The 27364-nt window shown below is 37.7% G+C and overlaps 1 protein-coding gene across 4 annotated transcripts in view; it reads left to right on the top strand.

Moving 5' to 3' along the window:
- The window catches only part of HMGN3 (high mobility group nucleosomal binding domain 3), a 33831-nt gene that overhangs the window by 3028 nt on the left and 3439 nt on the right, over window positions 1-27364 (top strand). For all 4 annotated transcript variants that reach the window (XM_028510476.2, XM_036024380.1, XM_036024381.1 and 1 more), the window contains exons 2-3: window positions 19560-19610; window positions 25888-25917. In XM_028510476.2, the coding sequence (XP_028366277.1) occupies window positions 19560-19610; window positions 25888-25917 (81 nt within the window). The remainder of the gene's footprint in view (window positions 1-19559; window positions 19611-25887; window positions 25918-27364) is intronic.

The raw sequence follows: 27364 nt of genomic DNA, 5'->3' as shown, positions 1-27364 counted from the left end.
AGACTGGTCTTGAAAATGTGGGTAGAACTCATGTACAAAGGAAAAAATAGTCATTCTCTGTTATCAAGCATTTGAATGTCTCTTCTGATTGATTTTTAACATGACCAGGCCTCAGTTACACAACTCAAGGCCCATAATATCCACATCAATGTAAAATATTCTTATGACATTTATTAATCATGTCTTTGTTTTATCTGTATCTTTGAATGTGATGGCTACATTAAATCACACAGTTTTTTATTACTAATGTATTTTTTGAAGCAGTACATCATTCAGCAGTGAAGGGTTCTTCAGTTACCATTAAATCCCTTTCTGAGTTGTGAGATTTAAATAAATAAAGTTGACTTTCCTATATATTTATTACCTAGTGGGTAAGGGAGTTGGTGGGTCACTACCGATTAATAGTGAGAGGAACAGGAGGGAAAATGATAATATGCATGGACCGAGGTGGTGGTGGTACCGTGTATGACTCAGCTCTAGACTATTCTGCTCAAACATCCAGGAATGCCTGCAGGGGTCACGTTGTTCGGTGATGATCTGATGTCCTGCAAAAGAGGCATCTGCCAGTGAGGCCTAGAGTTGTAGTCCTGGCATGATCAGCAACAGCAGACACATTTTCACATCCTTTTTATTTTTCCACTTTCTCATCCTAGAACTCTTAGAAGCACCTGATGTGTCACATCAGAAATTCTCTCATGAGACAATTTTCCATGAACTTGGGATATAAACACTAGGGAGTGTTTCTACACTTAAAATACAGGTGTAAAGGGAAAAAAGGCTGTCTCCTGCTTTGAAATATGAAGTTACGTTTGATCTTTTTTCTTAAAATGGAAAGGCTCAGTAGTGCTTGGCTTGGCACAGGGGATGCGTAACTAATAATACTCAAGATTTCTGATTAATCTTTCATAAGAATATCACAAGTTATAATATCAGAGACAGACTCTAAATGAAAATACAGATACATTTAACTATGTGAAAATGAGTATTTCAATATGGCAAAAGAAACTTAAAATTTAAAAACTAATGGAAAACTGGGAAAAATATTTGTACCAAATAGTACTGAAAAAAGTTTGCTATTTTTAAAAAATAAAATCTCAGAAGTCCTCATGGAAAAGATGTATATCCTTATAAGAAAATAACAGAATCAGACAGATGAACATATTTAGTTTTACTAAAAATCAAAGAAATGTATAATATTAAGAATAATGAGATGTAATTTTTAAAAACCAGTCTGGCCTGGTTTTTAAAAATGATTGAAAGTACCACTGCCCATTGCTGAGTGATAGTGACACTCCAGTAACTTGCAAGCAGTGTGATTGGGAGTATAATTTCCTTAAGAAGAAAAAAAAAGAAGAAGAAAAAGAGCTTTACTGAGGTCTAATCTACTTAACATAAAGTTCAGTCATCTATTCAGGGTACACAGATCAATGATTTTTAATAAATTGTAGAGTTGTGTAACATTACCATAATCTAGTTTTAAGCCATCTCCATCACTCCAAAAAGCTCTCTTACGTTGTTTGCACCCAGTCCCTGTTCCCACCCCAGTCCCAGGCAACCACTCTCCATAGCTTTGCCTATTCTGGAAATTTTATATGAAAGGAATCAAACAATATGTAGTCTTTTGTGTCTGATTTCTTTCATTCACCATAATGTTTTTGAATTCCATGCGTGTTATAGCACATATTGGTACTTCCTTCCTTTTTATTGCCCAGTAATACTCCATTGAATAAATGTACCTCTTTTTGTTTATCCTTTCACAGGTTGATGGGCATTTGTATTATTGGAGTTTTCAGTTATTATAAATAATGCCATCATTGATATTTGTATATAAGTATTTCATGGACATGTTTTCATTTCCTTTGGGAAGTTTCCTAAAGGGAGAACAAGTGGGTGGTATGAAAGTGTCTTTAATATTTTCAGAAACTTGCAAAGTATTTCCTAAGTGATTGTATCATCAATGCATGAGAGTTCCAGTTTTTCCACATTCTTTTTCATACCTGGGATTATTAGGTTTTTTGCTATAGTCATTCTAATGAATTTAACTTACATTTCCATAATAACTAATGATAATGAGCATCTTTCCATGTGCTTATTAGCACAATGTGTATCTCAGGTGAAATGTCTATTCAGATTTTTTGCCTATTTTTAAATTGGATTGTTTGTCTTATTATTGAGTTGTGAGAGTTCTTTATATTTTCGGGCTGCAAGTCCATTATCAAATATATGATCTATAGATATTTTCTTCCAGTCTGTAGCTTTTTTAAATTAAAAAACTGCCTTAATGATGTTTCTTAAAGAACAGACATTTTAAATCTTTACCTAATCTAAGGTCACAGGTATTTTCTTCTGGAACTTTTATCTTATATTTAGGTCTGTGATCCATTCTGAGTTAATTCCAGATATAGCATGACATAAAGGTTTGATTTTTTTTGTCATATGTATATCCAGTTGCCCCAGCATGAATTGTTGCAAAGATAATTCTTTTTCCACTGAACCTTTGTTAAAAATGAACTCATCATGAATGTAAAGATTTATTTTGGGGCTCTAAGTTGTGTTCCATTCTCTGTATATAGTCTATTCTTATATTAATACACATTATTATGGTTTTATAGTAAGATCTGAAAACTAATAATGTCAATTCTCCACTTTGTTCTTTTTTTCAAAATTGTCTTGGCTATTGCATCTTTCATGTTTTCATATACATTTTAGGATCAGCTTGTAAATTTTTACAGAAATGCCTGTCATGATTTTGATGGAGGCTGAATCAAATTTATAAATCAATTTGGAGAGAATTGCCATCCTAGCTATACTGAGTTTCCTGTTCTGACAGATAGTATGTCATCCATAAGTACTGAGTTTAATTGAGTTAATATTGATATGGAACCTATATTTGAGTGAAAACTCCAGGGAGGCAGAGTTGTTTATTTTATTCACCCATTCCATGTTAAATAAACATTTCTTGAGCATCACCTTCATGCAAGGTATCTATCACCTGGGGAAAGTAAGTAAATAATTATTTTTTTCAATCCTTTTTGAAGTGAATGAATAAATGCTCTTATTTTAAGGATCTTTCAGTCTGAGAGGGTAGGTAATCTACACATGCACGTATTTACAATTCATGACAAGAAGTGATAATAAGCCACAAAAAAGCCATGAGCATTAAAAGCCATGAGCATTAAAGGTTTAGCCAGAGTACACATCCAAAGAAAAAAAACACTGACAAAAAATTTTGGTTTAAATGGTTGGGAGTTATAGTTTTGTTTTGTTTGTTTTTTTTTAAATAAAAGGATCAGCGCTAGTTTGTTACTAAAGGTCAGCTGTCACTGGTTTTTCTGTGAAGTGTGGCTTTCTTTGCAGTATGAGGAAGTTCAAGTCCAGGCCTGTTACTATAGGTGAGATTGGACTGTAAGCAGTAGCCACCCTCCCTCAGTAGAGATTCAGTGACTCCTTGGTCCCTGTGCCTTTCTGTTAATGTGTGCCTCTTGTGTTTTAAAGGCAGTTGTCTGGCTCCATGTTTCTAAGTTGGCACACCTTATTTGATTGATTACTTAATTTTGAATCAATTTTGTAATGAAGTTTTTGATAGCTCTGATCTCTTTTTTTGAAACCCTCATAGCTCCTAGCACAGGTACTGTAACTATTTGTTGAATAAGTACATGAATGAATGGTTTTCAAAAGGGAAAAGTCTAGGTTTAATTATTTCATATACTTGTTGAGATAATCCAGTTTGGTCTGGCTTTACTGTTTACTGTTTATCTGTTTACTGTTTACTGTTATGAGCTGTGATTTAGGGCAGGTTATTTAACTTCTTCCTAAGCTTCTAAGTTTCTAAACCTCTGAGACTCAGTTTCCTCATTTGTAAAACCAGGAGAGAATTATATTCTACCCTACTGGGTTGTTGGAGGAATTAAATGAAATATCAAATGCAGAGTTCATAGCAGTGCCTTGCATGTGTAAAAGAGTCAATGGATGTTTGTTATTATGATGATGATATTTTTAATTGTTAAGAAAATTACAGTGAAATAAGAGGCTTGTAGTAAGCATCAAGCTCCCATTTGTAGGACAAACGGCACGTACGGTGGGTCGGAAGCAAGCATATCTCATCCTGGATGTCTGGTTAATTGTAATTGTAGGAGTAAATATTCAGCAACCCAATAACAAATGTAGTGCTTTTGAAAGAAAACCTGGTGCATTTTTACATGGTTTATTTTTCTTATAAAAATTGGTTTAAAAATATCTTCATGTAACATTAAAATTCTTTTGGTAAATCAGTTGTCGAGTAATCCTCTTTTCTTGTATTTTCCTCCTAAAACACTCTTTTTGTTTACACCAAAATGAAATGTATTCCACTTTTCTGCAGGGTACAGTTTGGAAATGATGACTAAAATAAACACCATGTAAGCCGTCTGCTTTCACAGTACCTAGTATGTTGAAATGGGAGGTTAGTGTCCAGAGTAATTTAAAAATCAATGTTGAAGGTAACAAACCAAATCAAAATGTTGAATTGTTTTTTCACTGGCAGCTTATTTATTGTACATTTCATTTTCTTCTCATAAAAGTTCAGTCAAATCATATATGGTTCCTAGTCAAGATTTTTATTGAGTCTGGTATTCTTATATCTGTGGAACTGCCCAGGAACAGGGCCATTGAGATATGCCTAAGGCAAATGCATGTTCAGGTCCACATAAAGTAAATGATATGCATATTCAGAAATAGGGAAATAGAACAAACTATTTTAAATTTCAAAATTTGTTCTAAAATTTAATATTTTAAGAGAGACATACCAGTAACAACATATAAACACATCTGTTACTATTTAAATGTAAATAGCTACCATTTATTCAATGCCTGGATGTACCAAACCTGAGCTATATGCTTTATATTTATTAGGCACCTTAGTTTTAATAAGAATATATGAAGTTATTAAAAATATATATGGGAAGTATCCTGGTATAATTTCATATTATTTCATTTTATTCTCACAACAGTTCTATGAGGTTTTCCTTCTCTCACAGATAATGATATGACAGCCACAATATATAACATTTAGGTAGCTTTCTATGACTCAGGCACTGTTCTGCCCACTTTGCATTAATGAACTAAATCCTCCCAGTACTTTTCACACTGCCATTTTGCAGAAGGCCCCAGCAATAGGAATGGGGGAGCTGGGGTTGCAGTCCTGACAGTCTGGCTCCAGAGCCTGTGCTCTTGACCATGCAACTCTCAGCCTTTCTCATACACAGTGAGAATATTGGGATTTCGTGAGATGAGGAATTTCCACTGGGTCACACAGCTAGAAAATGATAGAATCAGGAATTCTAACCCAGCCCTTTTTTACTCAAGATTTTTGCTCTTAACCATCCCACAATATGTTTCATCAATGTTTATTTCTAATAATCTGATGTACTTTTACTTAAAGGAAGGTACCCAATGAATGAAACAAGGAAGAATCAAAAGTTATATAAACTTGTGAATGTTTATTTGTTTAAAATGTTGCCTTTATTAAGACATAGCTGATGCCATTGCTTCTAGGTGCTAGTTGGAGAAAGTTACCCAGCAAGTCACTATTATCTGTGATCATGCCCCAAGGCAGAAAGCAGGGTGTGGCCTCAGCTTCCGGGAGAGGCACATTATCAAGGAGTCTTCTGGGTATTTCAGTAATTGATGGTGTAGGGTCATATACAAGGTGTTTCCTCACCCAAGTATCAATGGCTTTGAGTACCAAGAGTCAAGTACTTCATATTTCCTCAAATTTCACCATGATCTGTTGGATTTACTATTGCCGAGATATATTGTCTTCATTTTTTATATATAGAGTAATAAGAATATTCCCCTATGGCCAGAAACATGTAAATATACTTGCATATTACACAGTGTATTCAGAGATTAAAATGTAAATATTAAGCCACCATTACTTAGGCATTGGATTTAAAACATCAGCAGATACTTGTTTTTGGAACTCATCAACTAAGAATAAAAGTTTTATAGCTAGGAAAATCTATTGGACCTAGGAGTGGATGGATTTTATTTCAGTGTTCTGTATTACCAATTGATTAATTTTTAATAATAAATGTTATTTGTGAAGATATAAAGTGACATTGTAAAATTGTATCTTGATTCTTTTGAGCCCATATAAAGATAAAAGCAAAGTATACCCTGTGAAGTTTTTTTTTCTGAGTACTTTATTTAGCTTGCTTTATTTAAAAGGTACATTATCACTGTAAACTGTTAATTCAGTATTTAGAGATTTCTCATTTTGCTTGTTTAAAAATTTTTTGATTTAATCTTTGTTGTATTTTTTCCCCGTTACCATTTAGTCCCCTTATAGCCCCCCTCCCCCCAGCAATCACCACACTGTTGTCCTTGTCCATGAGTCCTTTTACCTTTTTGCTCAATCCCTCCAGCCCCTAACCTTTCTGCATCCCACTAGCTGTCAGCTTGTTCTTCATCTATCGGTCTGTCTCTGTTTTGCTTGTTAGTTCAGTTTGTTCATTAGATCTCATATATGAGTGAAATCATAAGGTATTTGTCTTTCTCTGACTGGCTTATTTCACTTAGCATCATGTTCTCCAGGTCCATCCATACTGTCACAAAAGGTAAAATTTTCTTTTTATATCCAAGTACTATTCCATTTGTGTAAATGACTGATAGTTGTTTTATCTATTCATTGACTGATAGAGACACTTAGGCTGCATCTGTATCTTGACAATTGTAAATACTGTTTCAATGAAAATAGGGGTGCTGATGTTCTTTTGAATTAGTGTTTTGGTTTTCTTTGGATATATTCCCAAAAGTTGGATTGCTGAGTCAAAAGGCAGATCCATTTTTACTTTTTTGAATTATCTCCATACTGCTTTCCACAAGTGCTGGCAAGGATGTGGAGAAAGGGGAACCCTTTTGCCGTGTTGGTGGGAGAAGTGTTGTTTTTTTCAATTTCTTTTCCTTTTCTTTCCTTTTCTCTAATTTTTTTTCTTTTTGAATGTAAGCTATGGGCTTTTTAAAAAATACTGGACAGAATTAGTTAAAGTCTCCTTTGTGGGGAGTCGTGAGTGTTTGGCATGGTGTATGTGGGACGTAAACGTTCTATGGAGTTGAGGTGATCAAAGTATGGAGCTTTAAAGACTTCTTCTGAGTCTTTATATAGATTTGAGTCATATAATAGAGTCATATAATAGATTTGTATATTTGTTTATTTTTAGAGAGAGGAGAAGGGAGGGAAAGAGGGAGAGAAACATCAATGTGTGGTTGCCTCTCACGGGCACCCTACTGGAGACCTGGCCCACCACCCAGACATGTGCTCTGACTGAGAACTGAACCAGCAACCCTTTGCAGGCCAGCACTTAATCCACTGAGCCACAACAGCCAGAACCCATATAATAGATTTTTTAAAACTATATTTTTTCTTTCTACTACTTATTGCTTTCTTTTATTACCTATTCTCTTGACAGAATTTTTAATTTTACTGCTTCCCCCTCTTTTTATTGTTCAATTACAGTTGTCCCCATTTTTCCCCCATTATTCTCCCCAGCCTTACCCACCCCCACTTCCTACATTCAGTCCTCCCCCCATTGTCTTTGTCCAGGTGTCCTTTATACATATTCCTTGACTTGACCCTTCCCTTTATTTTCCTCGTTATCCCGCTCCCCCATGCATTTGGTCACTGTCAGTTTGTTTTTTATTTCCAAGTCTCTGGTTTTATATTGCTCATTTGTTTGTTTTGTTGATTGTTTTCCACTTATAGGTAAGATCATATGTTATTTGCCTTTCACTGCCTGGCTTGTTTCACTTAGCATAAAACTCTCCAGTTCCATCCATGCTGTCACAAAGGTCAGGAGTTCCTTCTTCCTTTCTGCTGTGTAGTATTCCATTGTGTAAAAGTACCACAGTTTTTTAACCCACTCATTTACTGATGGGCACTTAGACTGTTTCCAGCACTTGGCTATTGTAAATAATGCTGCTATGAACATTGGGGTGCATAGGTTCATTTTCATTGGTGTTTCAGGGTTCTCAGGGTATAATCTCAGCAGTGGAATCACTGGATCAAAAAGCAGTTCCATTTTTAGTTTTTTGAGGAAATTCCACACTGTTTTGCACAGTGACTGTACCAGTCTGCATTCCCACCAACAGTGCACTAGAGTTTCCTTTTCTCTACAACCTTGCCAGTGTTTGTTGTTTGTTGATTTGTTTATGATGGCCATTCTGACTGGTGTGAAGTGGCATCTCATTGTAGTTTTAATTTGCATCTCTCTGTGGCTACCGATGTTGATCCTTTTATATGACTCTGGGCCCTCTATATGTCTTCCTTTGAGAAGTGCCTGTTCAGATCCTTTGCCCATTTTTTAGTTGGGTTGTTTGTCTTCCTGGTGTGGAGTCATGTGAGTTCTTTATATATTTTGGAGATCAAACCTTTGTCCAAGTTATCATTGGAAAATACATTTTCCCATACGATTGATCTCCTTTTCATTTTGCTGATTTTTTTTAGCCATGCAGAAGCTTTTCATTTTGATGTAGTCCCATTTGTTTATTCTTTTCTTTATGTCCCTTGCTCTAGGGGACATATTGGTGAAAATATTGCCGCATGGAATATCTGAGATTTTCCTGTTTATGTTCTTCTCTAGGTTTTTTATGGTGTCTCAACTTATATTTAAGTCTTTTATCCATCTTGAGCATATTTTTGTGTATGGCATAAGTTGGTGGTTGAGTTTCATTGTTTGCATGTAGCTGTCCAGATCTTCCAACACCATTTGTTGAAGAGGCTATTTTTACTCTACTTTATACTCCTGCACCCTTTGTCAAATATTAATTGACCATAGAGACATGGGTTTATTTCTGGGCTCACTATTCTGTTCCACTGATCTATGTTCCTGTTCTTATGCCAGTGCCAGACTGTTTTCATTAGAGTGGTGTTTCTCTTTTAGTGGTCACATGTCAGTCACATCAGAGCCAGCTAATTAATTTTATAAAAATACAAGGAACATCATAACTGTGTTTACCATTTGCTAGAAGTTAATTCAGATCTAAGCCAAAGTAACTATCTGGTAACATCCTTTAAAAGCCCAGGTGTAAAAGTTGGAAGGTTTGAGTTTAGTGTGGACTCGGCTACTCTTTCCCAGAGGAAAGTCACATGACCTCTTTGAACCTCTGCTCTTCATCTGTAAAGTGGAAATGTTAAGACTGCCCTGTGTATCTCAATGCTATTGAGAGGATCAAATATAAGATCAATGTGCAAGGACATTGGAAAACATAAGTACTATAAAAAATTATAGAAATGATTTGGTGTTTTGTCTTTAGTTTTAATAGTGAGACAAAAATGCTTATATCTGTGTATGTGACAATTTAAAAGCCCAGAATAGTACATTTATGTTCATCTCTCTATATTGTATTTTTAATGAGAAATTGCTTGTTGTTATTCCAAGAAGTTCACAAATGAGAGGGGAAAAGAAACACTGTATTACATTTTATGTGCCCCTTGCCCAGGTGTACAAATTCAAATATTTCCCAAACCAGAAGACTTGCATCAGTTTTGAAAACAGGAAAATTTAGAGTGGTGTGGTACAAAAGAGAATGAACTCTGAGCTAGCCTACCCGAGTCTGAATCCCAGCCCTTCCACTTACCAGCTGGGTAATCTTGGGCAAGTTACTTAATCTCTCCAATCTCAATTCCTCATTTATAAGGTAGTCATGATGCTATTTTACCTACCTCACAAGGTTGTGATAAGGATGAATTCATTTAGATCATTGCCTTGCACATAGTGCAGTATGCATGTCTATTAAGATAATGATTATTCTTCTGGGTCTCTTCTCTTGTCCTTTTCCAAGACTTCAGTACCTAAAATTCCCTATTTTATTCATATGATACTTCCTCAGTGTAATTAATAAGTATACAAGTAGCCAAGTAAGTCAGGCAAGTGAGATCTTCATGTCCATCTTATTAATTTTATTCTTGAGAAATTTAGGCCCAAGGACATGAGCTGTAAGGCTGAAGAGAATGTAGGCTCTGACCTCAGTGAGGGCCTTCCTCCGTGATCCCATTCCATACAAAACCACAGCACGTGGAGAAAGGTAACTCATGAAGGATGCACGTCATTCTAAAGAGTTGTATAAAGTAGTTTGAATTATTTATTTCATATTAATAATACACTCCCAGTATTGAGTTATGTATATTTATGCTGATAAAATTTCACTGAACCTAGCTGAACATGGTTTTTTCTTTACTTTCAGTTTCCTTTTACAATGTGAGTTATTTTCCCTAAAAGTATCCCTCAGAAACGAGAGAGTTACTGTTTATTTCAATTCACCAAAAATTTTTTTAAAAAGATTTTACTTAATGATTTATTTTTTTGAGAGAGGGAGAAAGAGATCATCGCCCCCAACTGGGGACCTGGCCCACAACTCAAGTCTGTGCCCTGATTGGGAATTGAGCCTGTGACCCATCAGTTCACAGGCCAGTGTTCAATCTGCTAAGCCACAGCAGCCAGGATCATCCAAAGTATTTTAGAGTAGAAGTATTAACTCAGTTACTTTTATCTTGATCACCTGTTGGTTACTGCCCTGCCTGGTTTCAGAAACTGTTATCCCCTGTGGCTAAGGCTAAGTGAGAGGCCTTGGTACTATAAGCCACTAAGGAGACAAAGCTTATCTCCCTGGCAGGGGTGCCACCTCTGCCTCCTTTACTTCACCCTACTTGGCCCCGAGCCTGGCCGGTTAGCCAATGATGATGGGTAAGATTCCTCGAGGGAGGGACGACCTAAGACGGGCATGGTCACGGAGGAGCCCTCAGGGAAGGACTTGGCGGTCTATAGAAAAAGGGGGTGATGGACCCTCATCCCTCAGCTTTGACATAGCCTGAGTCCTCATTTGTTCTTTGAGAAGTCTCCTCATCTCTTGGCTGCCTTACTTTGCCTGCCTGATTTAAGCCTGAAACAATGCCAGAGGGTGGTGAAGCCCTGGGCAGGAATAGGTGGTTCCTCTGGGCAATCAAGCCTAAGAAAGAATGCATGAAATCCTGTGAAACCTGCTTTGCTAAGAATGCCCTCAATTTTCTGATAAGGGTCCAAGCATGGAATGAGTTTGTTTCCCAAAGTTTTATAGCCCTTTAGCTAACTGACCCTGACTCAGAATAAGCCCTCAGAGTTCTTTGAATGTTATCTGTTGTTTGATCCTTACTGCCTGACAATGATTGCTAAGCTTTACCTGTATTCCCATGCAAATTGAACCCAGTAAAAGCACATGGAGGAAGAGGCTCCTGGCCCTTCTCCTTTGAGAGATCGGCCACCTTTCCTCCCCAAGCAGATCATGTCTTGGTAGACTTATTCTCATCCGCGGTGGATGGGGGTCTCTGCAGGCAAAGCTCCCCCACAACCACAAAATATTACTCTGGGAAGATAATAACCCTACATAACTTTAATAAGTGCAATTTGGGTTTATAGAAGTTGATGAAATTAATCAACATAAGCAAAGGAGGAGGTAGCAAAGAAATTGAACATTCATTTGATTATTAATCCTCTGCATGTGATCTCTCAATTCCAGGAACTGGGTTTTTAAAGATTATTTTTAAAAGCAATACAGTATTGGAAGGTCCCAAAATACACCTTCAGGATGAATTAAAAACAGTCATGCTAATGTTAAACAATGTTAAACAGTCCTGATGGCTTTGAATAAAAATTTTAGTGTCTATTTCATGTGTAATAGGAATATTTGAATTTATGAGAACTATTATTTGGAAAACCTCATAATACTTTATAGACATTTACAGAGGGAAATTCACATTGCATTACTCATATAGTTGAGTTATGTGTTAATCTTTGCAGAAATAGTTATAGACACATTTCAATCTTCTCTGGATGGGTTATTTGGCTTTTTTTGTCCTAAAATGGTTGTCTTCTGCTCACCATCTCACTACCAGACTACTTTCTTTTCTTCATCCTTGCATTTGTAACAGAAATTGAAAATCAACTTTAAAAGAAATTGTAAATAATAAAAAAAAATTTAAATATTGGCCAGCAAATTAGAGAAAAATAACCACCAAGTAATACATTCTCCAGGTTAAAAGAAGTGATTGTTGGTTATAGCTTCTCCCACCTTTTCCACATTAGCATGGATAACCCAGGAGCTGAGACTGGATTTGTTCTATGGCTGCTGGCAAATGGTTACAATAATTCAACTACTTCACTTAAGTTATAAAGCAATAGCCTTGGTCACTAAAAATCTTAGAAATAAAACTCTAAGAGCCTGTATTTACCAGTAAAGACTTTCTGGAACTTCAGTACAGCACTTGTTGCTAAGAATCCTGAGCTCCCCTCTTCCTTGTGGCTGAGAAACATGGCACTGGGGTAGTAGACTTACACTTCCCAACTTCCTGCCACATCCTCAGTATTGGATGGGGGACCCCCCAAAAAACAGAAATTATTTGTAAGAAGTTGTATATTTGTCACCTTCAAAGCATCCTCCTTTTAATGCAATCACCTATGAAGGCTTTTTTCACTGCTCAGAACCATTTTTAACTCATCAATTTTGATGCCATTTAGTGCTTCTGCCATTTTTTGTTTCACCTCTTCCACATCAGCAAAACTGTTTCTCTCTAAGGACTTTTTTCATCCAGGGAAACAAAAGAAAGTTGCTCAGGGTGAGATCCAGTGAATAGAGAGGGTGGGGCACAGGGATCATGCCATTTTTGGTCAAAAACTGCTAAACATTTGGTGCAGTGTGGGCAGGTGCACTCGTAAATCACCTATCATGAAATGGGCAAACACATTGAAAGAGTCTTCAAAAAAAGAAAAATTCACTGAAGCCAAATGCAGCCTCTCACAACAACCCCTGCTGGTACATGGACACAGATGTGTTCCTAGAATATCCACCGAGCAGAGGAAGCCTATACTACAAGAGACCTACGCTCCAGAAGATAATTCCAGTTTTTTTGGGGGGTCCCCCCTTGTATCTCCCTCTGCAGTGACAAATCTACAGGCTATTACCATCTGGAAGTGTTCCCAAGCAACTGTTGGAAGGGCATAAGGATTTTCTCCTCTTCTCTGATGCCTTCCTAAGTTTGGCAGGGGAAAAATGGGCTTATGACCCCACAGTGCTCTCAGTAAGGTGGTAACTGCCATTTATTGAAAGAGAAGCTCAACATCTGGGTAATATTTTCCTATTGATTCCATATGGATGGTCTATGGAGTCAAAATTTCAAATTTCTTTTCTTAGTTTCCTGATAAGAATTGCTGGTCCTGTTGTAGTCTTAAGGAAAATACAGTTGTGCCCCTTCATTACGCTCTAGTGTCCTCAGATGCAGGACCCAGGCATCTTTGTGTAAAGAAAGGGCCTAGTACAGTCAGTCAGCTGCTGAGGATTCCATACTTTCTCACCCTCCCACCTCCCTCACTGAGCCAGTGTTTACAGTGCTCTTGGCTTGCAGCCTTGCCCTACTCCAGTTCCTTCATATAAGTACAAATGAAGTGATTATGAATTATATGTCTTGAACAGAAAATGAAGAGGTGGCATATGAACCAGATGTATAAGCAAGCCATTTAAGAAACACAGAAAATGCTATGAGTAAACCTAGTCATTGAATTTGCTTCCAAAATAACTATTAGGTATATGTGAAACTTCTCAATTAACCACCATGTCTCCTAACCTGTCTTTCATGTTATTCATTTCTTTATTTCTCCTTTTTGCATTCTGGGCTAATTTCTCAGCCGGCACTGTTAACCTGGGCTTTGCTTCCAGCTCCACCCCCCAATATTGGTAATATTTTGTTGGGAAAAAAATTAAAAACAGAAAAATCCAAGAAATAATATAACTTTCCTATTTACTCACTGCTCAGAATTTATAAGTTTGAATATCTTTATAGTATTTTTTCAGATATTTTTAATAAATAAAAAAAAACAGTACAGATAAAGTTCAAGTTTGAAACACCCCCTTGGTTCCTTTCTCTTGTCAGCCTCCCTGGAGACAGCCATTATGAATTTGGCTTGTATCCTTCCAGTCCAGGATGTTATGCATTTATGATATATATGTCATATATAAATCCATAATATTGATTCATTCATGTTTTAAAGTTTGTGAAAGTGGAATCATACATGTGTTCTTGTTTTCTTCCTTCTGTCACTTGACATAATGAATGAGTGTAAATCTGTTTAGGTGTATTGTGATGCTTAATGTATCTGGGCTTTTTCTAATGACTTAATTTGTGGTTTCTATATATCATGTGGTTTCCCCTGCTTTGTTCTTTTTTCCTCTTGCCTTTTATTTGTAAAATTTGCTTCCTTTTATTCTGCCTGACTTGTAAATTTACAGATCCTATTTTCTGTCTTAAAAATTTTAATGACTATCTCCTAAATTTTATTTTAACAAAGTGTAAAATTTTTCTGTGTCTGTATTGTCTTTCAGAACAAAACTAGGACCTTTAACTTATTCTGATCTATTCTCTTCTCCTGTTTTGTGGTGGTTTGTCGAGAAGTCTGCTGTCTAATAAGGTAGTGAAGAGTTTCATGAGGCTATTAACTACATAAAAAGGACTAGCTGAATTTTTGAAACTGTAATTTTAATTCATTTAAATTTAAAAACTGGTATTGCATTCAGTAATTGGAGTAATTGGAAAATTTTAAATATATTTGAAATAACCTGGATATATAAAACCACTATAAACTTTGTGAACTCTGAATACAAATCAGGTATTCTCAGTGAAGACTTAGCACGTGAATGGAGATGTGCTGAAGTGTATAATGCATGTCAGAATTTGAAGATATAGTGCAAAACAGTTTGTATAATAGCTCAATAATTTGTATATTGATTACATGTTGAAGTGATAAAATTTTAGATATATTCAACTCAATAAAATATTATTAAAATAACCTCACCTATTTCTTTTTACTTTTTAATGTGGCTATTAGAAAATCTAGAATTACATGTTATATTTCTGCAGTGATATGGGATTTCTGTTGAAACTTTTTAAAATTTAAACACATAAAATAGGTTCATTAGATTTACCAACATATTTTATATATTTCTTCTTATATACTTTCCTTCCATCTTGATTCATGTTTTTAATGGCTGAATTTGATCCTTTAGTAACAGGACCTTATTAAAGGAAAAGCTCTGTTGGTCTTTATAGCATTCTGCCATGATTCTTGGCTGAGTATAGAATTCTAGTTTGATAGTCTTTCTCAGCTCCTCGAACATTACTCCATTATTTTCTTACTTTTGTAGTTGCTGGTGAGAAGTAATTTTTTTGTAGATAATCCATCTTTTAACTGATAACTTTTAAGATTTTTCCCATTTTCCTTGGCATTCTGCAGTTTGTTTTTTTTAATCCTCACCAGAAGATATGTTTATTGATTTTAGAGAGGGGGTGTGGAGAGAGAGACATAAACATCGATGTGAGAAACCTCAATCAGTTGTCTCCATTACGTACCGCTATTGGAGATCAAACCTGCAACCTATGTGGTGTACCAGGTGATGCTCCAACCAACTGAACCACATGGCCAGGGAAGCATGGTATAGTTTTATTATAGTATTTCCAATATGGTTTCCAGTATGCTTCTTGGTATAAGCTTTCTATCTGGACACTCGTGACTTCAATTTTGGGATAGTCTTGGCTTTACTTATGTCATTGCCTTCTCCTAATACCTTTGATCTCTGCTTCCAAAATAACTATTAGGTATATGTGGAACTCCTCAATTAACCACCATGTCTCGTTGTGGGATGCCCTGTCCCACAGAGCTCTCCCGGCCATGGCTGAGAAACAAGTCATTGCACGCACAATCTGTTGTTCCTGCCGGAAAGTAGGTGGCAATTCCTTCTAGTGGAGAATGCCCCGAGCCCTTCTCCAGCATGACTTTTATTGCGCTGGGGTATGCATGGGTACACAGTATGCATGCAAAGCTCATCAGTCAATGTCTAAAGGCCATAGTTACAGAAAACAGATATTATCAATAGATAACAATTGAGGAAACACAGAGATCTGCCTCAAGTCAGAGTCTGTTAGATATGCTGACCCCAAGGGTTGTTAAACTGTAGTTCTGAGATTAGGAGTTCACTCCCTCAGGCTTTGAATTTAAACATTTGGTTTATAGCAACATGGCTATACAAAGCAAAGCGAGCCTCAAGGGGTATAATGCATTCTTTAGGCTTGATCTCCCACGGGAACCCTAGGGGCTAGTATTGGGTCATGCCTACCTCCTGCATTTCTGGTGTTCCAGTCGAGACTCTTTCAAGGCCTTGCTTGTGCTAAGGTACAGTCTCTGATACCACACAAAGCAGTCCCCAATATCTCCTAACCTCCCTTTCATATTATTCATTTCTTTATTTCTCCTTGTTGCATTCTGGGCTAATTTCTCAGCAGTCAGTGACAATACATTATTTCTTTTACTGTCCTTGGTCTAGTGTTTATGTTTCAAGTTTTTCTTATTTCAGTGATTCTACTTTTATCTTCAAAATTTTGTAATAGAAAAGTTTCAACTGCCTATTGATTTTTGCTAAAGTTCAGGCCTTCTTGGCTGACCTCTGTCCTCATTGGGTCACCAGGTGTTCAGGGGTCCACCTGCCTGCTGACTTGCCCTCAGATCGGCTTTCTGAAGTGCTTTAGACTCCCAGAATCCCTGTTGTGCCTTTCTTCTGGCCACCATATATGTCCTCCATCTTGTGCTGACTCTCAACTCAGGACCCATGCCACCTGGGTGCTGAAGGAGCCTTAGATATGTGAAGGAGACCTTTCTGTTTGACCCTGCTTCTCTGCCATCCTGACCATTCTGGGTTCAGACTAGATTATAAACCTGCCCTGTCGTGGGGACTGGGGTAAGAACCCCTCTGCCTTGGAAGTCCCTGTCCCTTTATCTTAGTCACCTCATCATTCCTATCAGCCTGCTTGAATATTGAAATACATCTGAGATCAACCATGTACACCCTCAAGCTCTGTTTCCCCCTTTTCTTGTTTTTATTCTTCACAATCCTTTGGGATAGAAAACTATGGACTTCTCTTTTTATCCCTTCATACCATGCCCTCCTTGCTATCTCCAGCCTCATGGCTAAAGGTTAGTGTTAGACAGGGTGTGAGATAAGATAGCCTGAAATGGCTGGCCTTTCTGGATAGTGTACCTGTTAACCTGTGCCACAAAAATAGGCAACAAGGTTGCAGGGACTCTGGATGTAAGGGGATGTGCTCAAGTCCAAGGCTCTGTTGAGTGTAATTTTATATTTGATAATTCAGGAGACTCATTAAGAGCTTATATCTTTTGTTGTGTAACATCTATATAATAATTTGCATTCTATGAAATGCTGTCCCCAGCACCTCGCTTGATCACATGCCCCTTTGAATTACATGTCATTATCATCTGTCATTCACAGGTGAAGAGACAGCCATGGTGATCAAGGCGCTGCCCTAGATCACACAGCTCCTAGGTAGAAACCCAAGATGTAAGCCCATGTCCTGGCCTGCAGTGGTGCCACAGTACCGCACTGATCCCAGGGAAAGATTAGTTGGGCTGTTCCTGACTGTAAACTTGTTACACACTTGTTAACAGAAAGCCCTTGTGGAGCGATTACCAGAGAAACCAGCTTTGCCTAGAGTTGCAGTTCTTTACATCTCTAGTCTATGTTCATTCATCTGCAAACATCAATATTTTCCGTTATATCTGATTTTTTATGTGGCATCTTTTCAAGTTTCTCTATTTCAATAAGTTGCATCCAAGTCAAACACTAGGCCCATGTCTAGAGAGTAATCTCCCAGTCATACTGCTGTCACTAATCCACTGCATGGAAGAATATTGAAAATAATGTCATTAAATCATTTTTTATTTTTTAATGTCATTTAACATCAGCAACAGCTATGTGCTGCTTCTTTAAATGCCTGTGGGTAACAGGTAGAGGGTGCTCCAGGTGAATCTACTATGGCCTGGCAGGTAGGAGAGACACCCAGCACTCCATGACAATAGAGGGTCTGGTTTGTGGCCAGAAGGGTTGAGTTTGTAGTGAAAACGTGAGCACAGGCAAACGGCCCATCTAGGTGTTGTCTTCATATGGTCACACTTTTCAAGATTTCGCCCTCTCTAATTCAGCTGAGTGAGCACTAGATTTGTGAACCAGACAACCCGATGCCAGAGAGTGGAGAACAGAAAAGAGAAGCTCTGTTCCCCCTCATGAGAGAGAAGGTTCCAAGGAGGAGGGGAAAGAGTTGATTTGGGAAGCAAAAGAGAATGCCATGGATCTGGGAAGTTCTAGAGAGCAGTGAACTGGGTAACAGGAAACCTGAGGATGAAGAGAAGGTTTGCTGTGTCCTTCGACTTGAAGAAAAGCTTCTGTCTTTCTCAAAGACTTTATATACTCTGACCTGTGTTTTATATATTATTTTTATCGTATTTCTTATTTTAATGTTATTTTATGTGTACTTCTATGTAGTCACATAGTCTATTTTAATCCCATTGCACTAATAGTTACATAGTTTACTTAAATATTTCCAGTAAGTCATTTCTAGTTATTTCACATTAGAAACAGTACAAATAAAACTGTATTTTTACAGAGTCTTCCTTTGAGTTCTGGTTCTAAAATTGGAATTGCTGGGTCATTATATGATTAGTCCTGTATGTCTTTTTCATATTGCCAGGTTGTTGTTTAAAAATATTAATGTTGATTTACAGTGTCACCTGCCACACCAAACAGTGGGTTTTATGGTCTTACATTATTTTCTCATTTAATCAAATAAGGCATTACCACACAGATGTTTTATTTTGCTAAGCAAACACTGTACCCAACATTGGTTTGCTAATTGTATTTTTTCCTTATGGGAATTCTATTCATATCTTGTGTTAAATAGCTCAATTTTCTAATTAGTTTAATTGTTTTAATCTTACTTATCTTTAGCCAATAAAAATATATTGGGGTAATTGGTATGTCATGTAAATCTAAGTATATTTCCCCCATTGTATGCAAGCCCGTAAAAGAGGCAGGTTTGAGCTGTCAGGAGAGTGAGTAGGTGCTGCTCAGGGGCTGGTTTATAATCTGGGAACAAATCAGCTGGGCTGGCAGGGCGCTTGGCTGGCCTGTGAGGCTGAGAGTGTGGTAGAGGTGCTGAAGTTGATAATGGGAAAATAACAATAAATATCAAGTCAGGTCATACCAAGAAATGGGCTGAAATCAAAGCCAGGCAGCCATAGGATGAAAATATGCTTTTGCAATTGCCTGGGCTTTTCCACCATTTTGCCCTCTTACCTCAGAGCATCAAAGTGACTGGAACATGCGGGTGGATCCCTGACACTGACTGCTGGGTTCCTGTTCTTTCAACCACATGGAATCACCAAAGAATGGAAACTGCTCAGGGTGAATGTGCATTGAGCACAGGGACTGAGCAGTTCTGGCACCACTCCTGGTTTAAAAGGAGAACAGTTCTGCTCATAACTGCAGTGTGTGTGTGCATGTATAAAACATACCCTCTTACAAACTTACTTTTTCCCCACAAAATATTTGTTGGTTTATGTGGTCCAGAGAATTTAAATAGCTTTTTTTAAAAAAATCCCCCCCAAATGTGTTTTCCAGTAGAAATACAATTCACTGAAATATTTTTTTTCTAGTCTCCAGAGAATACAGAGGGCAAGGATGTATCCAAAGTAACTAAACAGGAGGTAAGTGTATCTTTGACATCCTGTATTTAATTATTCAATTGAAATTTTTAATATTGTTATGATTATCTGCATCTGAACGAGTACTATTTTTATATAAGGCTGTTGAGAGTACACAAGCTAGAAATAACAGTGTCACTGTGTGGTGGTCTCCGTTGACCTAGGTCTGTTTCAGTCAGGTTCACAGGTGAGGCATTTTCTGCTTACTGTGTTGTTTGTGTTTCTACCTGTCAGTCCTGCTGTCTGTTAAAGCAGATACTGAGATTCCTTCAGGGCAAAAATTGAGATAATAGGTAAATTCGTCATGGAGAACAGTCTGCCTTTCACAGCAAGAAAATGCAAGGCTATTGATTTAATGAATTCTCTCTCCTGCAAGTGAATTAATATACTTTTTAGGTTCTGAATATTTGCCTAAGAGGAGTCATCTCTAAAGTCAAAAGCTATGGAAGATACTCAAGATGTCAAAATATTAAAGTTGGGTTTTTTAAATCAGAAAAATTCTTAGGGCTTAGGATAATTAATCAGGTAATAATGCAAAGAAGCTCTGTATTAAAATACATAGACCTCCAAAAAACTAGGTACTTGGAAGAGATGCTTACATTTGACCCTCTGTGGTAATATCATAATCTTCTAAAGGGAGATGGATGAAAAAGTAGCAAGTGAGATGGTAACTATGGTGACAGCCATTCACTTTTGCAGTGTACAGTGTATTGAAAAACTGCAGCTCTTACTGTTGAACTTACAAATTAAAATGGGTCTAGAGAGAGATAAAAACAATCTCTATTTACAGAGTCTTTAATTGAGTGATTTGTATTGTGGATAATAATTCGGAGGAGTTTATCATGATAGTAAAATTCCTACATAGGATTTGCACAAAGAAATTCATTCTGCCTAATGGAAAACCTTTAATAGAATCTATAAAGAAATAATTTATAAGCAAAACAAAACTGCCTATAACCAAGGCCCCACCATCCATTTCACTGGCATTCAGTGTCTAGCCATTTGGGAGGTGAAGTTTGTGGATCAAAATCAAGTTACTATACAAATGCTAGAACCAACCAAAAAACGACAAATGTTTGAATTTCTTGAATATAGAAAAATACAATTTAGAACAGTTGGCTAAATGTAACAAACCTTAATGTTTTTAGATTTGGTAACAAAATGCATTTGTGTGTCTCCTTAGGGACTGCCATTGAAATTGATCTGTCAGTCAGAAAACCTCGAAACCATCACACACAATAGATCTTGGATAGTGAGAACAGTCATTCCAGTCTTTCTTGACTAAAAGCAATCAGGCTGTTTATAATATATGTAAAAGAATACAGCTGTATCACACATATTGTTTTAGCCCCAGAATCTTTATGATCTGTATTACAGGCATACCTCATTTTATTGTGATTCACTTTATTGTGCTTTGCAGGTCTTGCACTTTTTACAAATTGAAGGTTTGTGGCAACTGCAGAAGGCTCAGATCATGATTAGCATTTTTTAGCAATAAAGTATTTTTTATTAAGGTATGTACTTTGTTTTTATAGGCATAATGCTATTAATAGACTGCAGTATAGTGTAAACACAACTTTTATATGCACTGGGAAACCGAAAAATTCGTGTGACTCACTTTATTACTATATTCCCTTTATTGAGGTGTTCTGAAAGGCATGCCTGTATTTTTATTTTTTATTATTTTTAATATTTTACTTTATATTATTATATGGATTTTGTTATTGCTAACAAAAATCTTTTCTGGATAAGACTCTACCTGTCATTTAAACCCAAAATTAAAACTCACGATATTCCTTCAGGACATCAACACAATTATTTGAAAAGTGAAAAGGTCAGTTGGTTAGCTGGTGGTTTAGGGTAAGAACTGTCAGACATTGTTTCCATTGGCTTCTACCCCCACTGAATCAGTTGAATTTCCTAGTTTTGCCATTGATGGTGCACAGCCTTGACTACAGTGAAGATGTCACAAAGAATCTGAAATGCTTCTGTCCCTGCTGTGATATTTGAAGGGTGTGGTACAGAGTTTAGTATTTAGGAAAAAATGACCAAAACAATATATTACAGTCATTACACTCAGCAGTTTACAAAGCCCTTTCACGTGTGTTATTTTTTCTGACCCTTACAATAACCCTAAAATGACGGCAAAGCAGATTCATTCCTTGATAGAAACATATGAAGCAGCTACAATGCACCAAGCACTTGTTCTAGGCTCTGCTAGAGTCCATAGTGAGCACAAGCAAAAATCCCTGCCTTCATGGTGCTTCCATTTTAGCAGGGGTGAGAGAGAGAGTAAAATAAAATAATCAGATATTTTCTATGAAGAAAAATAAAACAGGAGAAAGGAATAGTGAATGTCAGAGAAGTACTGTGTTTGAAAGTAGACAGATGTTATTATCTTCATTTCCACTAATGCAAACAGCATCCTCAGAGACATACATGATTTTCCCCCTTGTCACGCCTTATAAACTGCAGAACCAGGAAAGATAACTGAATGTCCTAATTCAGAGTCCTCTGTCCGCTTGCCCATTTTGTGGTAATCATAAAAACCTGATTATCCAGTGCTTTTTCTCTGCCAAGGCTCTGATTTACATCTTTCCCTACCTCCCAGCTTTGCAAAGAAAGTCATTTCTATTTAGTTCCTCATTTCTGTTTAGGAATTAAAAGAGGCTTGAATTTTGGGTTTTGTTTGGAAGTAAGTACATGGTCAGGATCAGGAGCACTAAGAAATAGCATAAAAATAAACATACTTCCAAATTCCAGTGAAATGACCCATACATTTCAAGCAGTATTCAGCAAAGTCCAGTCACTCTACTTTAATCTAGCTATCTCTATCCCAGTGAACTTTATCATAGCAAGATTAGACTTCCATGCCATTGTGTTTTTGCCTCCAGAACATAAAAGTAAAAGATTCCATGTTTTTCAGAGTAACCTTCACCAGAATTTTCTCCAACCCAGCTAATCAGTAAATGCTTCATGAATAATTCCATTGTGCCCAGCACCTACCTACCACAGTGACAGGTCCTCACATTGTTTCTGTAACTTTCTTGGTGACCTGACATTCTAAACACTTTCCTTCTTTCCCTGAGAACCATTCTTTTGGCCACTTTTCCTGAGGATTTACATTCAAGAAATCGAGAGAAGTTTTGACTATATTTATTTTCATAGTGGTCCTGCCCAACAGCCTGAGTCTCAAATGAATACTGCAAACTCTGGTGGAAGAAAAAAATAGGAGTCTAGTCTATTTTATATCTAATAAATATAGTCCAATCATTTACAGACTCTAGGGCTCTGAAATCTTATGAAGCTCTCCAGGAAGGTGCACACACTTGCATGGGTACCCAGTCCTGAGAAAGAGTGAAAGGTTCATCTCAGCTTCCACCGTTTGCACTGAAAAAGAAAATCTCTTCTGAAGGTTACTAGAAAGGAAAATTTAAGAAAAACTCTTTTTTTTCTTTGTAGCATAGAAAGAAGAAGAGCTGGTAAATGGTAGCAGAAAGTCATAGAATGATTTTTAAAGTAGAAGATGTGCTTTTTGGAGCTGTTGCTTTAGACAATTTAGAAGCAAATTTTGCTTTTACATTAATTTCCTAGTCTTTTGATTTAGCAACTCGTGAACTGGGCCCGAATTGTAAAATAGTGGTGAGTTCCTTGCATCACAACAGCTTTCAGGCCCCACAGAGCAGCACTTTGGTTGGAATGTCTCTTTTGAAATCCCTAAGGGCCCTCTGACATCACCCTGCCTTTCATATGTTTGGCTGTTCCCATTGGGAGGAAAGGAGCAAGAACATGTGTTGAGGAATTTCTAACATGATTTAGCCTCACTTCAGTGTTTTTCAGGGCAGCTAGTTGGTGGATAGGGAGGCAGTCATGAGTAATGGTTAATATATTTGGCCCCTTTTCAGGCCCCAAAATGAAGAGTACCTGAGTATAGGCGTACCTTGGAGATATTGAGGGTTTGGTTCTATACCACCACAATAACACAAATATCACAATAAAGTCACCTGAATTGTTTTGTTTACCAGTGCATATGAAGGTTATATTAACTCTATGCTGTAGTGTATTAAGTGTGCAATAGCATTATGTCTAAAAAGCAATGTATATAACTGAATTGAAAAAGACTTTATTGCTAAAATATGCTAACTATCCCTGGAGTCTTCAGCAAGTCATAATCTTTTTTGCTGGTGGAGGGTCTTGCCTTGCTGTTGATGGAAACACAGTCATCTGCCAAGTGCACTAAAATGAGGTAGTGACCTTAGCACCTCTCCCAGGTTTGCACTCGCTGTACATTTCTGGTGCTTACCCACTCTGTTCAGCTCCACATTTATTGTGGAGCCCTAGTCAGCATTGGAACTACAGGAATTGAGGGGCACTGCCATGAGACGGATGAGGGGAACTATGAGGTGAGGCCAACATGGTTCATGAAAGTGACACCAACTGGAGAGGGACTCAGATAAGGTCTGTTCAACGCCTCTTTGGCATAGAGTCTGCCACTTTTCCTCTCAAAGAGTCTCTTTCTGAGCCACCCTCACACTGCCTGCACTTTACTTGTGAGACGGTGTGGGTAGTTCTTGAGGCTGCACAGAAGCGTCAAAGCTGAGCTGTATTTGGAAATTGTTGGGTACTCATTGCTCCTCCTGTCTCTGACTCTGTGATGAAGAAGCACAAGTCACCTACCTGCTGCCCTGTTTAACTTGATAATGTTGCCTTTTCTTCAGTGATAACCAATTCCTGAAACTAACCATCCTGAGAAAGGCATCAGTGAATTTGGGTTCTGGCTCCCAGTGACTTGTGGTGCATCTTCATGATAATCCTGACAGATGTGGCATTCCCTGTGGAGCGTCTGGTGCAGGCACTCCTCAGCATTGTGTGCCTAGCCGTACCTCTTTCCCTTTGCAGTGAATATATCACAGCCACCGCTCAACCTGCAGGCTTCTTGTCTCAGCACATGCTGCTAGCTGGCCTTACGTCCAGCTCTGGTCTTTCCCTGAGAACCCAGGGTTAAAATTATTCACGAAGGTTCTAGCCCTTCATTTCCTTCTGTAGTTTAAAGAAAGATGAGGTTAGCTTCCTGTGGCTATTTTCAGCAAGAAATTTCTTAGATCTGGAGATGGCAAGAAATATTTCTTTCCTTTTGGCCTGACTGGCTGACCTAAACCGACCCAAGCACCGCTTTAAGAACTTCATGATTCCTTGCACTCATAGCATGGGCTGTTACTGACCATTTAGGTTGACCCCTTAACAAAACTATTTGAAATATTTAAGCTATTGTAATGAGGCAAAGTATGGATAAGGCAGCAAGAATAAGGGAAAAGTTTGAGTTCATTTTTTGAACAAATGGTGTTGAGTATCTACAATGTGTTCGGTGGCATACTATTCCTCTGGAGTTAGAGCAGCGAATAAAACAGACAAAAAGTATGGAGTATTTACTTCTGGAACACTTTTAAAGAAAGGCAATTGTACACTTAGAATGTGAAGTCCACCGGGGAGCCATCTTTTGCTGGTGGTAAGTAGAATACCAATTCTGTGTGCTTATTTCTGAAATGCCTAGAAGAGTTCTGTTATTTTAAATTTTCTTTGCCATCTCATTTGCTAACCTGCACCATCACTGAAGAAGAAAAGATTTCCTGGAAAACCTCAATCTCAACACAGTTTCTCTCTAAATTCTCCAAACTACCAAATTACAAGAAAAGATTAGTGAACTTTTTACTCTATTTAAATTTTTTAACATATGCACTTATTTACTGGAGAAGTAAACGTGTTTATTTTGTAACAAGTAAAAGGAAATGTTTCTCATTAACTGCCTAAGACTTTAGTCATTCCCTTTTCTAACAAGGCAGGGAACTCCTGCTCTTTTGGTTTCTACACAATTTTGCAACTTTCTTGAATTAACTATAAGCTTTAGTTCCAATTGTAAGGAACAAAAGTCAGACTGGAAACTAGTTCTTAAGTAGCACTTCAGTGTTCCCACTGTCAGTTTTATCACAAAAGTAGAGATTATGGTTTGGAGCCTGAATTCATCTTCCTTTTCTTTCCCTGGTCACCACACCCTTAACTGGGAGAGGCCACTTCTTTGAATAGGGTGCGTGCACCTCTTCGGAAGCACTTATTCTTACACGTTAGGTGCCCAGGGTTACTTGGGGTATTTCACTGTACTCACTTGGAGAGGGTGTTGGGAGACATGCATTCTCTCGACAAATATATTAAGAAAGAATTTTTAAAAATCAACTTGGTTGTATATAATCACCCCAAAATATTTATTTTTCTATTTTCTTTATAGCCCCCAAGACGGTCTGCCAGATTGTCAGCGGTGAGTACTTTAGAACCCCTTTGGTGTTAGTTTCTGTGAGTACATGTTCCCTCTGTCCAGACAGAAGCGGCAGAGGGAAGATTAGTGTTTCCCTTGAGGTTTTTTTGTTTGTTTTTTGGACATCACGTGGTCACAAAATGTAGCAAATGCAACCATTGTTGCCAAGCAGTCTCCTTGATCAGATGTATCTGTGAAAACCAGTGGCCATCCCCATTACCAAGACTATAAAGCACAGAAGTACATTAAGCAAACTCGTAGCCTTCCCATTCTACCTGTGGTGTATTAAGGTGGAGAAGAATTCTGATTCTCTGTCTACAACTCATACATCAGAATCTTCTGAAAGTTCTCTGGCTCCATATGCTTTAGCCTCATTTCAGAACTAGAAAATTTTTGAAAAAAATAATGATTCCACTTTGCCACTTGGAGTCTCCCTCGGTGGGCCAGGCCCAGGCAAGAGATGAGGATTAGATCATGAAAGTGGAGATGGGCAGGTGCGCCATGTCTTGGTGATGAGCGTGCTCCTGCTCTTGTGACCACATGTGCTCCTGGCTGGCTGTCGTGCTCCTTCCTGCTGCCCTGCTGAGTGATATCCAGTCTCCATTCTGCCAACACAGGTCAGCCTGGCTGTCTGGTGGAGGCTTTGGGTAAAAATGCCAGCAGCCCACACTGCCCACTGAGATGTAACGGGAAAAGCATGGACCTCTTGGCTGACAACTTATAGCCCTATTCTAGATAGTACAGTAGTTGCAAGCTCCTTTGGCCTTTGGGGAAGCATGGATTTCATCATCAGCCAATACCCAGGCCTGGCATACATCATGGAATCAAAGCAGAAATGAATTTTAGGACCAGCCACAAGTTTAGAAGTATAGCTGGGTTTAAGTTGAGTGAGCCAGTGTTTCCCTTGAGTCCGAACCTAAGGAGGTGATATCAGAGTCACCAGGAAGATTAAGAGCAGGGAGGTGCACTGGTGTGTGTACACAGTAAATCCAGATTCTCCCCAAAGCTTTCAGAGATGGTATGCTCTAATAATAACTTTCACCAGGGTTCAGAAGTTAGTTTTAACTCTTTTTAGGCTTAACTATAGGTTTTACTGTGTTCCATGGATCTCTAGGACCTTATAAGTCAAAAACTCCTCAAATTTTAAAACAAGGCTTTTCCTGAGCACCAGGAAAGCCTTTTCCAGCAACATAAGCACCTTCCCCTGAGATCATTGCCTGTGGTGCTGACTCAGAGCCTCCTCAAAGGCCGGTGGGATCACAGGCTGTGAAACCATCATCTCCTGTCCCATCAGAACACTTGAATGCTGAGTCAGAGGGGAAAGAGCTGTCTTACAGTAATAATATAAAAGGAAATTATTTGCTGTAAACTGAGAAAATAAGCATATGTTAATACACTATATCAAAGCTCAAAATAAAACTTTGAAAATCCTGAAAATTTTGTAGCCATG

Source organism: Phyllostomus discolor, chromosome 4 (assembly GCF_004126475.2).
Source record: "Phyllostomus discolor isolate MPI-MPIP mPhyDis1 chromosome 4, mPhyDis1.pri.v3, whole genome shotgun sequence".
In the NCBI taxonomy this organism is placed as follows: Eukaryota; Metazoa; Chordata; class Mammalia; order Chiroptera; family Phyllostomidae; genus Phyllostomus; species Phyllostomus discolor.
Note: the sequence above shows the minus strand (reverse complement) of the source record. Positions and strands in the feature narration are given on the sequence as shown.